Raw genomic sequence first — 18,489 nt, 5'->3', positions numbered from 1 at the left:
AATAATTAGCTACCTAGGTTTGCAAGTGTACAGTTAGGAACTGGAAGTGTTTGTGATCTCTGAGTCTGACAAAGTTAGTGTGCCGCGGTGCGCACAAATAATTTTTCAATATGATGCTTTGAAAATGTCGGCAGCTAGGCAGATCTGGCGCCCTCTACTGGAGGCGCCCTAAGGCGGCTGCTTAGTTTGCCTTACACAAGCGCCGGCCCTGAGTACCAAATGGTGTTCTGTTCAATCCTAAATTAGGAATGAGGTGAATGTGACTAGGAAATTCTCAGGAGATAAATATAGGTTTTTTTTTTCTACCCTAACATTGGCCACATAGACTCTGACACCACATTCAAATATAATCCTCAATCTTTTGCTGATAAAGAAAAATATTTCTCACAAGTTTTCCACTATTATGACAGTAGATGCTCATCCATCAGCCTTCAAACTGGTGACAACAAGAAACCCACAGACCAGCTCCAGACCAGAGAGAAGTGTACTGCCAGCAGCGACAACAAGAAATGCACAGACCAGCTCCATATAAGAGAGTAGTGTACTGCCAGTAGTGGCAACAAGAAACCACAGACCAGAGAGAAGTCTACTGCCAGCAACAAGTAATAAGCTACTCCAAAAAGATGACTGCAATGCCAAAAGTAAGAGAGTGTTTCAAAAGGATGCTGCCTGCAAATCAAAGTCCTCACCATCTGCACAAGAGGGAAGCATATTAGCTGGGAAAAGACTTAGAAGAAAAGCCCAGACCAACTGTAGGTGAGAGAAGTTTCCAATATAATTGCTGCATCAACAAGAGCCTCTGTGAAACTACGGAAGTCATTAAGGAGAAAAGCTTTCTGAAAAGTAAAAGGACATTCCCACTTTATGCTTTATTAAAGGGACAGTCTACACCAGAATTTTTATTGTTTTAAAAGATAGATAATCCCTTTATTACCCATTTCCCAGTTTTGCATAACCAACACAGTTATAATAATATACTTTTAACCTCTGTGATTATCTTGTATCTAAGCCTCTGCAAACTGCCCCTTTTTTCAGTTCTTTTGACAGACTTGCAGTCTAGCCAATCAGTGCCTGCTCCCAGATTACTTCACATGCACGAGCACAGTGTTATCTATATGAAATATGTGAACTAACACCCTCCAGTGGTGAAAAACTGTTAAAATGCAATCTGAAAGAGGTGGGCTTCAAGGTCTAAGAAATTAGCATATGAACCTCCTAGGTTAAGCTTTCAACTAAGAATACCAAGAGAACAACGCAAAATTGGTGATAAAAGTAAATTGGAAAATTGTTTAAAATTACATGCTCTATCTGAATCATGAAAGTTTATTTTGGCCTAGACTGTCCCTTTAAATGGGAAAATAAGGGTTACAGAAGTTTATTTGTTGCTGCCAACAGTGAGAAAGAGCCTCTGTGACATGGGTGATTACAGACATCATCAAGAAGGAAAGCCTTGGAAAAAGAAAAGGAAGAAAAGAACATTACCATTTTCCAGGTGCCATGGTCAATGACTTATGAGAATAAGTATTACAGAAGCTAAAGTGTTTTTGCCAAACATGAGAAAGAGGCCTATATGGGTCCAGTTTCTATGCTAAATTATTGCTTCACCTCACATGAACACATTACCATTGGTTTATATATATATATATATATATATATATATATATATATATATATATATATATAATAGATCATTGTTAGTTTTGTAATTTTCTTTTAATAATTTAGATAGTGAAACTCATAAATAAATAATAATTTAGGATGTTAACAGATAAGATACAAACAATTACTCTCATAATGTATGGCCAATCCAAAAATTTTGTCACGGCCACAAGGGGGGGACTGTTACAGTATGAGTAATTTGCTAAATATGATCGAATTTTATATATGTATTTGTGAGTGTATATATATATATATATATATATATATATATATATGTGTGTATGTGTGTGTGATGTAACTACTTGATGTCCAGCTTGCTGAAAGTCTCTCAAGGACACACCTGTTTATGTACAGAGATAGGGCAATACATTCCTTTAGTTAAAATAGTTTAGTGAAAAAGTCCAGAAGCCATGTGCGCAGCTGTCCAAAAGTTAGAAATAGCATAGAGGAATAGGTAAAGTGCAGAGATACAAATTACTTTAAACATATACATTCAGCTCTTATGAACCAATCACACTCTTAGCCAACTCAAAGCATCCACCATTATCCATTTTTGGGTTGTATTAGCTGAAGAGGCCTGTCATTATAGGTATATAAGGTATAGGGAGAAGAGAGAGTAGTAGATAGACGAAAAGGAAAGGAAGGAGACAACCTCTTACTGGGCCCAGAGGTAATTATATTATGCACTTATTTACTTTATAGCTATACGGTTGTTTTTGTGTCTGTTTGCATTTGATGTAAGAAATTGTATGCAGTTATGCCAATGTGTTTTATGTAATGTATTTAATGTAACTCATATTAATGGTACCATATAAAGAAGCATAGAATATTATATCGTGTGATCTAAGATTTTGGGTGCTGTGACTAATAAAAGTTGTTATATTAAGCTGTCTTTCTCACAAGCAAATTCTTTCATAAATAATAATAATAATAATTATTATTAATATAAATATTATATTCCAAAATTAATAGTTAATCTTCAATACTGCCTTAGGCATTTCAAAGCTTTACTTGAGTCTCCTTTATCTACATGGGTGTCCCAGCCAAATAGAACAGAAGAGAAGGCCAAATTACAGAAAGCAAATGGAACCTGATGACTGCAGAAAGCCTGTCCCCATTTAATTTGCCTCTGAAGCCGGACAGCTGGGTGTTGTCATCCAAGAACACAGATAATTTGGAAAAGACAGAACAGTCTGCAGTGGAGGATAAATGGCTGTTGTGTAAAAAAGCACATGAACGCTCTGGCCTATCCAGCGTCTGTGACCTGTTTGCTTGCATGAAACTAGCAGCTGATAAAGACAAGTGGTTATACCGTACCCCTCTGCAGATGTGAAGCACTTGCACTTTATATTCGCAAAACCACTAATTCACATTTTCGCTGAAGACGCACATCTGAAAATCTTCATAGCAAAGAATTTTGACCATTCTTTTGCATTTTGTCACTCGTTATTATTCTGCTGATTTTAAATATCATGTAATGAAATGTTGAGTTTAAGGGGTAACAAATTCTTTAACAGCTCATCTAAAAGTGCCATTTAGTGGGAGAACTGACTTTATAGAACAGTGCATTGTTACTGTTTTATTTTCATTTTCATTTTGTATTTAAAAAATACATTTTGCTTAGTTATCTAAAGGAATATATAATAGTGCTACATTTTTGGCCTAAGCAACAACAGTATGAAATATATTTTTACCATTACTATTGTCCCTTTGTTTGGAGGATCTCGTCCTTTGCTCATGCTGGCTGTACGCACTGTGCACACAGATAACAAATAAGTAAAAACTAATTTTGCAGCGCTTAGATTTAGTTAAAAATGCAGAACTGCTTAGTTTTCTTAGAGAGCTTTTTTTGAGTAAAATTTTACTTTTTAAAGAAGTATTTCTGCAGTTGCACAAACATTGGTCTATGTCAAGTGATCTGCTTATGGTGCTTATTACGTTCATCAGTGTCTGTGAAGGCATAAAAAAAATTGCCCAGCTGTATTTGACTCTTTGCTTTTAAAGGGACAGTCAAGTCCAAAAAAAACTTTCATGATTTAAATAGGGCATGCAATTTTAAACAACTTCCGAATTTACTTTTATCACCAATTTTGCTTTGTTCTCTTGGTTTTCTTAGTTGAAAGCTAAAACTAGGAGGTTCATATGCAAATTTCTTATACCTTGAAGACTGCCTCTAATCTGAATACATTTTGACCACTAGAGAGTGCATTAGTTCACATGTTTCATATAGATAACATTGAGCTCATGCACGTAAAGTGACCTAGGACTGAGCACTGATTGGCTAAACTGCAAGTCTGTCAAAAGAACTGAAACAAGGGGGCAGTTTGCAGAAGCTTAGATACAAGATAATCACAGAGGTAAAAAGTATATTATTATAACTGTGTTGGTTATGCAAAATTGGGAAATGGGTAATAAAGGGATTATCTTTCTTTTTAAACAACAAAAATTCTGGTGTTGACTGTCCCTTTAAGCATTTTGTGAAAAATTCTTACTTTGTTCCACTTCATAGCATAAAGCAGATTGTTAATTGCTGAAGATCAATTAATGTACGAGCAGTCTGGCTATTCGCTCCTAAAACTTGCTTTGTTCTGTTTGTGCAGAAACTAACATTTTTGTTATACCATATTTTTATTAACGTTAAATAATGGTATTCATTTTTAAGAAGGAAAAAAAAATCATTGCTGCCCAGAAGATGGGTAATAAAAAATTGCAAGAAACACAATTTGTCTGTCTTGCGATGTAAAACAAGTTCCTCCTATCTATTATTTTAATTCTTTCACTGGTATGTTTGTTTTTTGTTTTAAATTAACTATAATTTTGGGAAACTGTTGTTGGATTCATCTTAAACCACATTTGTTACGTAATATTTTTTGAGATTTGCCTCACAGCCTTTTTTTATTTTAGCAGTTTGCACAAAATGGGAAAATAGCAATCTATAAATGTTTAAATATTTTAAACGTAATATTAACTGTAGTTAGTTTTTGGAAATTTAAAATAAGCATAAACCATTTGTTCCTTTTTCTGACTTTTCAAAGTCGTGTATTTCCATTTATCTGGTTAATCCTGTCTACGTGAAGGTGTTCAGTATTCTGATGTCAAACATCAATTTAATAAATAAAAAATCCAAAATATTGCTATCTTAGATTATTTTTATGTCTGAATGGGCCATGATATTCTTGTATTGTCATTATATTAAGAAAAAAATATATTATTTTAACAAATATGCAAATTAAAACTTTGAGTATGTTGTTTCCATTAAAATACTTTCAGATGTAACATTTTTTGTTTCATTAAATAGTTACAGCAAAAAAAAAAAAAAAAAAAAAACCTTACTTAGAAGCTTCCAGTTTAGCTCTGATTAAAAGGTTACTGGAACACCCACTGCAAGTGGTAAATAAGTCACTCCCCCCAACCTTCCTCTGCATATGAAAAGACCCTTTACACAAACAGGAGCAAGCTGGAGTAGGTATACCTCGGTATTCTCTTAAAACTGTGGGGCTTGGTTAGGAGTCTGAAAATCAGAGCAATGTTATTTACAAATAAGCAAAACTAAACATTGTTACAAAAACACTCCCAGATGGGTTATATAAATGGATCATCTACAAAACATTTATGCAAAGAAAAATCTAGTGTACAATATCCCTTTAAAGAGTAATTTATTGATTATGTTTTTTAACGCGTACCTGTTATCTTGGCACGCAATACTCTCAAAGGATTAACACCAGCACACAAACATGAGTTTAGCCAGCTTTAGGTACACAGGCACAAAGCAAACAACGGGTGATTTAAAGACAGACCCTGCATTCCATTCTATTCTTCTGCAATCTGAAGGTCAATATAACAACACAACAAATAATTATGAAGTATTTCATAACCCTGTTCACATCACTCACAAATATCAAGAACATACATCAGCAGGGCATGTATTATATTCCATTTGCAAGCAACCAACGGTCTAACACCTTTCATTTATTTATTTGCTATTGGAGGTGCTGTTAAACTATTTAAACATTGCCAACTTAAGGATTAAAACAAAGAACAGCTAAATATTTGAAGTGAAACAAAAATATTAAAGGATTTATGGAAAAAGTCTAGAAGTCAGTTTTTTTTAAAGTTCATTCTTATCTCATATTTTAATCTTCTACTGGCCCTGTAAAGTGATTTCTTATCTATCCAATATCAGCCGGCTTCCATAGCTGTCTGGCTTTCTCACACAAGGTAGAAACATCAACCAGGTCTTCTGTCTGAGGTTGCCACCTAACCAGTATTTTACAGACACACTCAGTATTTTTGAAGGGACAGTAAATTAAAAATCGAAACGTAAAAGCATTGGATAGAGCGTAAAAAATTTAAACAACTTTCCATGTTACTTTTTATTTTATTTTATTTTTTTTGCTTATTTCTTTTGATATTCTTTGTAATCCTAGGTGAGCTCAGGAGAGTGAGTACTCCTTAGTCATCTTGTAGCAGTGTTTGCAACAATGTTTATAGTAATGTTTTACATAGTTGCAAACACTTCTGCCATAGAAAGCTAAAGTCAAGGGCACGCAAGTTCCTACCAGCATCCGCAGCTTTACTTTTCAACAAAGGATACCAAGAGAGTGAAGCAAACTTGGTAATAGAAGTAAACTGGAAAGCTGATCAAAATTGCATGCTCTATATGAATAATAAACATTTCATTTTAACTTGTCTGTCCCTTTAAAGGGACATTAAAGTCAACATTAAATGATTCAGATAGAGCATGCAATATTAAATAATTTTCCAATTTACTTCTATGATCTAATTGACTTATTTCTGATTATATCCTTTTTTGAAGAGCACACCTGTGTAAGCTCAGCAGCAACATTGCACTACTAGGAGGCAGATGATGATTGGTGGCTGCACATTTATTCCTCTTGTCATTGTCTCACCTTATCTGTTAAGCTGGCTCCCAGTAGTACATTGTTGCTCCTTAAACAAAGAATACCAAGAGGATGAAGCAAATTTGATAATAGAAGTAAACTGAAAAGTTGTTTAAAATTGTATGTTCTGTCCAAATCGTAAAAGAAAAAATTGGGGTTTCCTGTCCCTTTAAGGAATAAGGAAGTTTGGTTAACTAGGCAGGCAGGTGAAACACTGGAGTACTTTTGCAACATTATTCTAAAAGGCTGCATGATAACCCATTAAAGAATAGCTTAGTATCATGGTCTTATAAGACCCAATAGCCATTTTATTATCATTGTAACATGATGAAAAACAAAGGAAAAAAAGTAATAAATCAGCGTTATCTTTTAGTTTGTAAATACTACTCAAAGACCTACTAGAATGTTACAGATAACTTTTCACATCAATCTTATTCAAATCCATTGCTGTTCCTTTAATAAACACACATATAAATCCATTTTTTCAAGCTTACTCATGTTTATTTTTTTAATTATTTGCATAAAATATTGACTGATCTTACTTGTTCAGCAGCATATGTAGGTCTTTAGAAATATTGATCCTCCCCTTTGTTGTCTCACAGCTGGGGCTTTGCTTCGTCATGCAAAAAACACTGTGGTTTCGGTCCTGACTGAATGGAGAAAAGTAAAATAGTTTGTGAAATTGCAGGATGGTGATGCAGTGAAACATTGTAAACTTTAAAAAAAGAAAGAAATAATAAATATATATATATATATATATACACAGGTATACTTCACTTTACAGAGCTTCACTTTACAGCGCTTCGCTAATACAGCGCTCTGTGGAGCTGAAGTTCAACCTCCAAGGATTTTCAAACAGTGCTGTAATCTTTGTGAGATTGCTAGAAAAGTAACTGGCACCATTTTGTTATGCGCAGTTCACTCTGTTTACATCATTACAGTGCAATCTGTGACTCAGTGCTATAGTCTGGCAAATTTTACTACAGTAATTGTCACTATTTTACAGGTACAGTATTTATTGAATACTAATTAAATACTGTGCTGAGCTAGTGTTAAACTAAACGTAGCACTATTGCACCCCTAATAAAAGTTAGTTCAAACATGTTTTAAAGTTTTTGAACACACTGGCAAGTGAAAAGAAAGCTAAAACTGCCTTGTTTCCCTTTAAGGCGGTTTTCAATTTACAGCGGGGCTCCGGTCCCTAACCAACTGTATATCTTTTAGCTATACATGTGTTTATATGTAGATGTGCTCCACAACTCGTCATTTCTTAGCCCTTTAAATGCACAGTGTACTGTAAAATTGTTTTAACTCTAATGACTTGTCATACCAGCAGCAGAGTATAAAATGTATGATAAATGGATCCTTTTGGTTAATTTTTGTATTTGTAATAGCTGGTTTTATTATTTGAAACCACAACCCATCAAAATGGGTTGAGCTTACAGGGAATAATATCCTTATGTTATCACTTTCTGTACACACACATCCTTCTTTATATTATCTTGTCTGTAAACCAAAGCCCAATAAGAAAATTAACATTTTATTGATTATCTCTATTATCAAAATTAGTGTGTACTCCTTAGCCATCTCGTAGCAGTGTTTGCAACAATGTTTAAAGGAATGTTTTACATAATTGCAAACACTGCTAAAATCAAGGGTACGCAAGTTCCTACCAGCATACGTAGCTTTACTCTTCAACAAAGGATACCAAGAGAGCGAAGGAAATTTCATAATAGAAGTAAATTGGAAAGCTGATCAAAATTGCATATTCTATATGAATAATAAACATTTCATTTTAACCTGCTTGTCCCTTTAAAGAGACAGTTAAATTAACATTAAACTTTCATGATTCAGATAGGGCATGCAATTTTAAACAACTTTCTAATGTAATTTTATCATTAAATGTGCTATGTTCTCCTGGTATTCTTTGTTGAAAAGCTAAACCTAGGTAGGCCCTTGAAGGCTGCCTCTTTTCTCAGGGCATTTTGACAGTTTTTCACATCAAGCCGGCACTAGTTTATGTGGGCCATATAAATAAAATTGTGCTCACTCCTGTGGAGTTATTTATGAGTCAGCACTGATTGGCTAAAATGCAAGAAGCTTAGCTACAAGGTAATCACAGAGGTAAGAAGTTGTTTTAATATATCTGCGTTGGTTATGCAAAACTAGGGAATTGGTACTAAAGGGATTATCTATCTTTTTAAACATTAATAATTCTAGAGTAGACTGTCCGATTAAAGAGCTACTAAATACAGTAGTATTATATAATATGAGGTTAACATTTGTACCATGTGAGTCAACTTAAATATAGGTGAATGTCGCTTTAATTATAGTTGCAACGTTATACGGGCACTAGGGCCGTCTATGATAAACCTGCAGAGAGTATATTATGTTGCTAATGGTAGCGTTTCAGTGGAATTGCGTTAGTATCTGCTCCTAAAATAAGCGTGTGAAATGCTGTTACACGTGTATACTATATAAGGCTCATTATCAATTATATGGAGATCCCCCTAGGAGTTTGTGATTTATCATTCATAATAAATTATTATAGCTGTTACTTCTAAACATTCACTTGCATTCACACTATAGATATTTACTGAGTTAGTTATTAGCACCATACAGTTAACTTTTAAACCATGTGAGACAACTTATTTGTTGGTGTATATCACTTTAATTGTGATTGCAGAATCCTGAGGGCGCTAAGCCCGTCTGTGATAGCTCACAATAAGTGTATGATCTTACTCTATGTAACGTTTAAATAGGTTGCGTTTTAGTACCTACTCCTAATATAAGCATATTAGGGATAGTGGGACTATGAATTGCCCACAATATCATGGGGTCGATCCGATATAAAGCGTCGCCCGCAAAAGCCGGCGACGCCAATAATTGCGCGGATTTGGTATCCTATATACGGCGTAAGCTAGAAGTTACGCGCGTATATTTCTGCCGTCGCCCGCAGTTTTTTGGACCATAGGCAGGTATACCAAACCCGCGCAGTTTGGTATCCAATATGCAGCGTAAGGACTTACGTGGCGAAAATGGAGAAAACTTACTCCATTTTCACCTCGCCACAAAAAGCAGCCGTAAGAAGCCTTACGCTGACTATTGGAGCCCCGTAACTCCCTAAACTAGCTGCTAAAATAAACCTAACACCTAACGCATGCGCAATGTCTATCTCCCTGTCAACCGCGATCTGCTAAAATAAACCTAACACCTAACGCATGCGCAATGTCTATCTCCCTGTCAACCGCGATCCCCCCCCCCCCCGAAATCCCTAATAAAGTTATTACCCCCTAAAACGCCGCTCCCGGACCCCGCCGCCATCTACATAAACTAACCCCCTACTGTGAGCCCCTAAAACCGCCGCCATCTACCTTATCTATCCCGTAATCTGACCCCTTACACCGCCGCCACCTATATAAAAATGATTAACACCTAATTTAATCTACCTACCCCGCCGCCAGCTATGTTATCTATATTAACCCTAAGTATATTATAGTTAATATAGTTATTACATTATATATATTAACTATATTAACCCTAATTATATTAGGGTTAATATAGTTAATATAGTTACTATAGTATTTATATTAACTATATTAACTCTATCTAACCCTAACACCCCTAACTAAATTTATATTAAATTAATCTAATTAATTTATAAACTAAAATATTCCTATTTAAATCTAAATACTTACCTATAAAATAAACCCTAAGATAGCTACAATATAATTAATAATTACATTATAGCTATGTTAGGGTTAATATTTATTTTACAGGTAAATAGTTAATTATTTTAACTAGGTATAATAGATATTAAATAGTTATTAACTATTTAATATCTACCTAGTTAAAATAATTACCCAATTACCTGTAAAATAAATCCTAACCTAAGTTACAAATACACCTACACTATCAATAAATTTAATAAACTACAAACATCTATCTAAAAATACAATTAAATTAACTAAACTAAATTACAAAAAAAAACAAACACTAAATTACAAAAAATAAAAAAAAGATTACAAGATTTTTAAGCTAATTACACCTATTCTAAGCCCCCTAATAAAATAATAAACCCCCAAAATAACAAAAATTCCCTGCCCTATTCTAAATTAAACAAATTTCAAAGCTCTTTACCTTACCAGCCCTTAAAAGGGCCTTTTGTGGGGCATGCCCCAAAGAATTCAGCTCTTTTGCATTCAACAAATACAATCCCCCCCCCCATTACAACCCACCACCCACATACCCCTATTCTAAACCCACCCAAACCCCCCTTAAAAAATCCTAACACTACCCCCCTGAAGATCTCCCTACCTTGTCTTCACCACACCGGGCCGAACTCCTGATCCGATCCGGGCGATGTCGTCCTCCAAGCGGCAAAGAAGAAATCTTCCTCCGGCGATGTCATCCTCCAAGCGACAAAGAAGAATTCTTCCTCCGGCGAAGTCTTCCTCCAAGCGGCAGCAAAGTCTTCATTCTTCCGGCGGCATCTTCAATCTTCTTTCTTCGCTCCGCCGCCGCGGAGCATCCATCCCGGCCGACTGCTAAACTTGGAATGAGGTACCTTTAAATGACGTCATCCAAGATGGCGTCCGCCGAATTCCGATTGGCTGATAGGATTCTATCAGCCAATCGGAATTAAGTTAAAAAAATCTGATTGGCTGATTGAATCAGCCAATCAGATTCAAGTTCAATCCGATTGGCTGATCCAATCAGCCAATCAGATTGAGCTCGCATTCTATTGGCTGTTCCGATCAGCCAAACTTCAGTTAGTTGATCTTAGGGCCACAGCAGAAAGAGCAGGGCTAAGGGGACCAGCAGACTGGATGCTGTCTGCCCAAGGCTGCATGGATACAGTGTGAAATGAGTCACACAGCCTCAAGACTGAAGAGAGCAGTGTATGCAGCTGCACAGATGCTCAAATCCTCATGTGCCTACCGCTCCAGCTTTCTGCTGTATGTGCCTACAGTCAGCCCTACCCAGAAACAATCCCCACCATCAGAGCAGTTACCTGGTAATAGTGGTAACCCCAGCAGGACCTTTTCTGATGCAGTGGGAATGCCTGGAGACCGAGTTAGGGCTTAGCATTCAGTGCTGCACAGTGCACATCTAAAACAGCACATGGCAATAGCTTGGCATGTCACATGATACCGGCACGGTCTGGCACAGTTTCTCACAAATATATATAAGCAGAGAACTTTTGACTGTGACAGTATTAGGACTGACTGTGTGTGTTCCCCATGTCACATCAGCAGTCTGGTATGAACCCAAAAAATTTTTTTTATTTTTTTTTAGGACTTGGGCCCCTCAACAAAGACTGGACCCTGGGCAGCTGCCCCTTTTGCCCTGTGTTAAAGACGGCCCTGATGGCTATAACAGTGCTTAATCCTGTAAAATATTTGGGTGTATTCCATCTGGGCCTGGAGTTTTGTTTACCTTAATATTATCCATTTTATTCCTGATATCCTCTAGAGATAATGCAGTTAATGGTATGGGCTTGTGCATTCTAGTTTGTTTCAAAGTATCTCCCATTGGTTCCTCTCTTGTTTATACTTTAGAAAAAAAACTGTTTAGTACCTCAGCCTTCTCCCTGTCACTGTTAATCATTATATATATACACACACACACACACACACATATATATATATATATATATATATATACACACACACACACACATAGATATACATATACACACAGACACACACATATATATATATATATATATATATATATATACACACACACACACACAGAGGCATACTTCATTTTATTGCGCTTCGCAGATATTGCTCTTTTTCAATTTGAAGGTTTTTGGCAACCTTGTGTCGAGCAAGTCGATCAGCACCATTTTTCCAGCATATATACACATATAAACATATTAATACACATATATACACATATAAACACATTAATACACATATATACACATATAAACACATTAATACACATATATACACATATAAACACATTAATACACATATAAACACATTAATACACATATATACACATATAAACACATTAATACACATATAAACAAATTAATACACATATATACACATATAAACACATTAAAACACATTGCTCTTTTTCAATTTGAAGGTTTTTGGCAACCTTGTGACGAGCAAGTCGATCAGCACCATTTTTCCAGCATATATACACATATAAACATATTAATACACATATATACACATATAAACACATTAATACACATATAAACACATTAATACACATATATACACATATAAACACATTAATACACATATAAACACATTAATACACATATATACACATATAAACAAATTAATACACATATATACACATATAAACACATTAATACACATATAAACACATTAATACACATATATACACATATAAACACATTAATACACATATAAACACATTAATACACATATAAACACATTAATACACATATATACACATTAATACACATATATACACATACAAACACATTAATACACATATATACACATATAAACACATTAATACACATATATACACATATAAACACATTAATACACATATATACACATATATACACATATAAACACATTAATACACATATATACACATATAAACACATTAATACACATATAAACACATTAATACACATATATACACATTAATACACATATATACACATACAAACACATTAATACACATATATACACATATAAACACATTAATACACATATATACACATATAAACACATTAATACACATATATACACATATATACACATATAAACACATTAATACACATATATACACATATAAACACATTAATACACATATATACACATACCTATATATACACACCAACAGCAAAAAGATTATTGGGCCCATTTATCAAGCTCCGTATGGAGCTTGAAGGACCGTGTTTCTGGTGAGCCTTCAGACTCACCAGAAACACCAGTTATGAAGCAGCGGTCTAAAGACCGCTGCTCTATAACCTGTCCGCCTGCTCTGAGGAGGCAGACAGAGATCGCGTGACACCCACTGCTAGCGGCCGCAAATCTGCAGGGGGCGGCGTTGCACCAGCAGTTCACAAGAGCTGCTGGTGCAATGCTGAATGCGGAGAACATATTGCTCTCCGCATTTTCCGATGTCTGTCGGACATAATCCGCTGATCGGATCATGTCGGACAGACATTTCATAAATAGGCCCTTATGACTCACTGAAGGCTCTTAGAATGGTTAACACTTTTTCAGCAATAAAGCAAGTATGTACATTTGTTTTTTAGATATAATGCTACACTTAATAGACTACAGTATAGTGTAAATATAACTTTTATATGCACTAGGGAAAAATAAGCGTGACTCACTCTTTTGCTATATTCGATTTATCTCTGAGGTACGCCTGTATATATATATGTGTGTACATATGTATTTAATGTATTTATATCTGTATATATGTATTCACAGACATATATAAACACATAAATACATATGTAGACATGTGTAAGTGCATTGAAGCCATTTTGCAGTTAAAGAGATACTAAGGCCTAGATTTGGAGTTTGGCGGTAAAAGGGCTGTTAACGCTCCGCGGGCTTTTTTCTGGCCGCACCATAAAATTAACTCTGGTATCGAGAGTTCAAACAAATGCTGCGTTAGGCTCCAAAAAAGGAGCGTAGAGCATTTTTTCCGCAAATGCAACTCTCGATACCAGAGTTGCTTACGGACGCGGCCAGCCTCAAAAACGTGCTCGTGCACGATTCTCCCATAGGAAACAATGGGGCTGTTTGAGCTGAAAAAAAACCTAACACCTGCAAAAAAGCAGAGTTCAGCTCCTAACGCAGCCCCATTGTTTCCTATGGGGAAACACTTCCTACGTCTGCACCTAACACCCTAACATGTACCCGAGTCTAAACACCCCTAACCTTACACTTATTAACCCCTAATCTGCCGCCCCCGCTATCGCTGACCCCTGCATATTTTTTTTAACCCCTAATCTGCCGCTCCGTAAACCGCCGCAACCTACGTTATCCCTATGTACCCCTAATCTGCTGCCCTAACATCGCCGACCCCTATATTATATTTATTAACCCCTAATCTGCCCCCCTCAACGTCGCCGACACCTGCCTACACTTATTAACCCCTAATCTGCCGAGCGGACCTGAGCGCTACTATAATAAAGTTATTAACCCCTAACCCGCCTCACTAACCCTATCATAAATAGTATTAACCCCTAATCTGCCCTCCCTAACATCGCCAACACCTAACTTCAATTATTAACCCCTAATCTGACGACCGGAGCTCACCGCTATTCTAATAAATTGATTAACCCCTAAAGCTAAGTCTAACCCTAACACTAACACCCCCCTAAGTTAAATATAATTTAAATCTAACGAAATTAATTAACTCTTATTAAATAAATGATTCCTATTTAAAGCTAAATACTTACCTGTAAAATAAATCCTAATATAGCTACAATATAAATTATAATTATATTATAGCTATTTTAGGATTAATATTTATTTTACAGGCAACTTTGTAATTATTTTAACCAGGTACAATAGCTATTAAATAGTTAAGAACTATTTAATAGTTACCTAGTTAAAATAATAACAAATTTACCTGTAAAATAAATCCTAACCTAAGATATAATTAAACCTAACACTACCCTATCAATAAAATAATTAAATAAACTACCTACAATTACCTACAATTAACCTAACACTACACTATCAATAAATTAATTAAACACAATTGCTACAAATAAATACAATTAAATAAACTAGCTAAAGTACAAAAAATAAAAAAGAACTAAGTTACAAAAAATAATAAAATATTTACAAACATAAGAAAAATCTTACAACAATTTTAAACTAATTACACCTACTCTAAGCCCCCTAATAAAATAACAAAGCCCCCCAAAATAAAAAATGCCCTACCCTATTCTAAATTAAAAAAGTTACAAGCTCTTTTACCTTACCAGCCCTGAACAGGGCCCTTTGCGGGGCATGCCCCAAGGATTTCAGCTCTTTTGCCTGTAAAAAAAAACATACCATACCCCCCCCCAACATTACAACCCACCACCCACATACCCCTAATCTAACCCAAACCCCCCTTAAATAAACCTAACACTAAGCCCCTGAAGATCTTCCTACCTTGTCTTCACCATACCAGGTTCACCGATCCGTCCTGGCTCCAACATCTTCATCCAACCCAAGCGGGGGTTGGCGATCCATCATCCGGTGCTGAAGAGGTCCAGAAGAGGCTCCAAAGTCTTCCTCCTATCCGGCAAGAAGAGGACATCCGGACCGGCAAACATCTTCTCCAAGCGGCATCTTCAATCTTCTTCCATCCGGTGCGGAGCGGGTCCATCTTGAAGCAGGCGACGCGGATCCATCCTCTTCTTCCGTTGTCTCCCGACGAATGACGGTTCCTTTAAGGGACGTCATCCAAGATGGCGTCCCTCGAATTCCGATTGGCTGATAGGATTCTATCAGCCAATCGGAATTAAGGTAGGAATTTTCTGATTGGCTGATGGAATCAGCCAATCAGAATCAAGTTCAATCCGATTGGCTGATCCAATCAGCCAATCAGATTGAGCTTGCATTCTATTGGCTGTTCCGATCAGCCAATAGAATGCGAGCTCAATCTGATTGGCTGATTGGATCAGCCAATCGGATTGAACTTGATTCTGATTGGCTGATTCCATCAGCCAATCAGAAAATTCCTACCTTAATTCCGATTGGCTGATAGAATCCTATCAGCCAATCGGAATTCGAGGGACGCCATCTTGGATGACGTCCCTTAAAGGAACCGTCATTCGTCGGGAGACAACGGAAAAAGAGGATGGATCCGCGTCGCCTGCTTCAAGATGGACCCGCTCCGCACCGGATGGAAGAAGATTGAAGATGCCGCTTGGAGAAGATGTTTGCCGGTCCGGATGTCCTCTTCTTGCCGGATAGGAGGAAGACTTTGGAGCCTCTTCTGGACCTCTTCAGCACCGGATGATGGATCGCCAACCCCCGCTTGGGTTGGATGAAGATGTTGGAGCCAGGACGGATCGGTGAACCTGGTATGGTGAAGACAAGGTAGGAAGATCTTCAGGGGCTTAGTGTTAGGTTTATTTAAGGGGGGTTTGGGTTAGATTCGGGGTATGTGGGTGGTGGGTTGTTGGGGGGGGGTATGGTATGTTTTTTTTTACAGGCAAAAGAGCTGAAATCCTTGGGGCATGCCCCGCAAAGGGCCCTGTTCAGGGCTGGTAAGGTAAAAGAGCTTGTAACTTTTTTAATTTAGAATAGGGTAGGGCATTTTTTATTTTGGGGGGCTTTGTTATTTTATTAGGGGGCTTAGAGTAGGTGTAATTAGTTTAAAATTGTTGTAAGATTTTTCTTATGTTTGTAAATATTTTATTATTTTTTGTAACTTAGTTCTTTTTTATTTTTTGTACTTTAGCTAGTTTATTTAATTGTATTTATTTGTAGCAATTGTGTTTAATTAATTTATTGATAGTGTAGTGTTAGGTTAATTGTAGGTAATTGTAGGTAGTTTATTTAATTATTTTATTGATAGGGTAGTGTTAGGTTTAATTATATCTTAGGTTAGGATTTATTTTACAGTTAAATTTGTTATTATTTTAACTAGGTAACTATTAAATAGTTCTTAACTATTTAATAGCTATTGTACCTGGTTAAAATAATTACAAAGTTGCCTGTAAAATAAATATTAATCCTAAAATAGCTATAATATAATTATAATTTATATTGTAGCTATATTAGGATTTATTTTACAGGTAAGTATTTAGCTTTAAATAGGAATCATTTATTTAATAAGAGTTAATTAATTTCGTTAGATTTAAATTATATTTAACTTAGGGGGGTGTTAGTGTTAGGGTTAGACTTAGCTTTAGGGGTTAATCAATTTATTAGAATAGCGGTGAGCTCCGGTCGTCAGATTAGGGGTTAATAATTGAAGTTAGGTGTTGGCGATGTTAGGGAGGGCAGATTAGGGGTTAATACTATTTATGATAGGGTTAGTGAGGCGGGTTAGGGGTTAATAACTTTATTATAGTAGCGCTCAGGTCCGCTCGGCAGATTAGGGGTTAATAATTGAAGTTAGGTGTCGGCGATGTTAGGGAGGGCAGATTAGGGGTTAATACTATTTATGATAGGGTTAGTGAGGCGGATTAGGGGTTAATAACTTTATTATAGTAGCGCTCAGGTCCGCTCGGCAGATTAGGGGTTAATAAGTGTAGGCAGGTGTCGGCGACGTTGAGGGGGGCAGATTAGGGGTTAATAAGTATAATATAGGGGTCGGCGGTGTTAGGGGTAGCAGATTAGGGGTACATAGGGATAACGTAGGTGGCGGCGCTTTGCGGTCGGAAGATTAGGGGTTAATTATTTTACGTAGCTGGCGGCGACGTTGTGGGGGGCAGGTTAGGGGTTAATAAATGTAATACAGGGGTCGGCGGGGTTAGGGGCAGCAGATTAGGGGTACATAAGTATAACGTAGGTGGCGGTCGGCAGATTAGGGGTTAAACATTTTAATCGAGTGGCGGCGGTGTGGGGGGACCTCGGTTTAGGGGTACATAGGTAGTTTATGGGTGTTAGTGTACTTTAGGGTACAGTAGTTAAGAGCTTTATGAACCGGCGTTAGCCAGAAAGCTCTTAACTCCTGCTATTTTCAGGCGGCTGGAATCTTGTCGTTAGAGCTCTAACGCTCACTTCAGAAACGACTCTAAATACCAGCGTTAGAAAGATCCCATTGAAAAGATAGGCTACGCAAATGGCGTAGGGGGATCTGCGGTATGGAAAAGTCGCAGCTGAAAAGTGAGCGTTAGACCCTTTAATCACTGACTCCAAATACCAGCGGGCGGCCAAAACCAGCGTTAGGAGCCTCTAACGCTGGTTTTGACGGCTACCGCCGAACTCCAAATCTAGGCCTAAATTATTTC

The 18,489-nt window shown here is 36.5% G+C and overlaps 1 protein-coding gene across 1 annotated transcript in view; it reads right to left on the bottom strand.

Moving 5' to 3' along the window:
* The window catches only part of LOC128649879 (protein Shroom3), a 556,958-nt gene that overhangs the window by 433,413 nt on the left and 105,056 nt on the right, over window positions 1-18,489 (bottom strand). The window contains exon 2 of the mRNA XM_053703406.1: window positions 7,103-7,210. Coding sequence (XP_053559381.1) covers window positions 7,103-7,210 — 108 coding nt within the window. The remainder of the gene's footprint in view (window positions 1-7,102; window positions 7,211-18,489) is intronic.

Source organism: Bombina bombina, chromosome 2 (assembly GCF_027579735.1).
Source record: "Bombina bombina isolate aBomBom1 chromosome 2, aBomBom1.pri, whole genome shotgun sequence".
Taxonomy (NCBI): Eukaryota; Metazoa; Chordata; class Amphibia; order Anura; family Bombinatoridae; genus Bombina; species Bombina bombina.
Note: the sequence above shows the minus strand (reverse complement) of the source record. Positions and strands in the feature narration are given on the sequence as shown.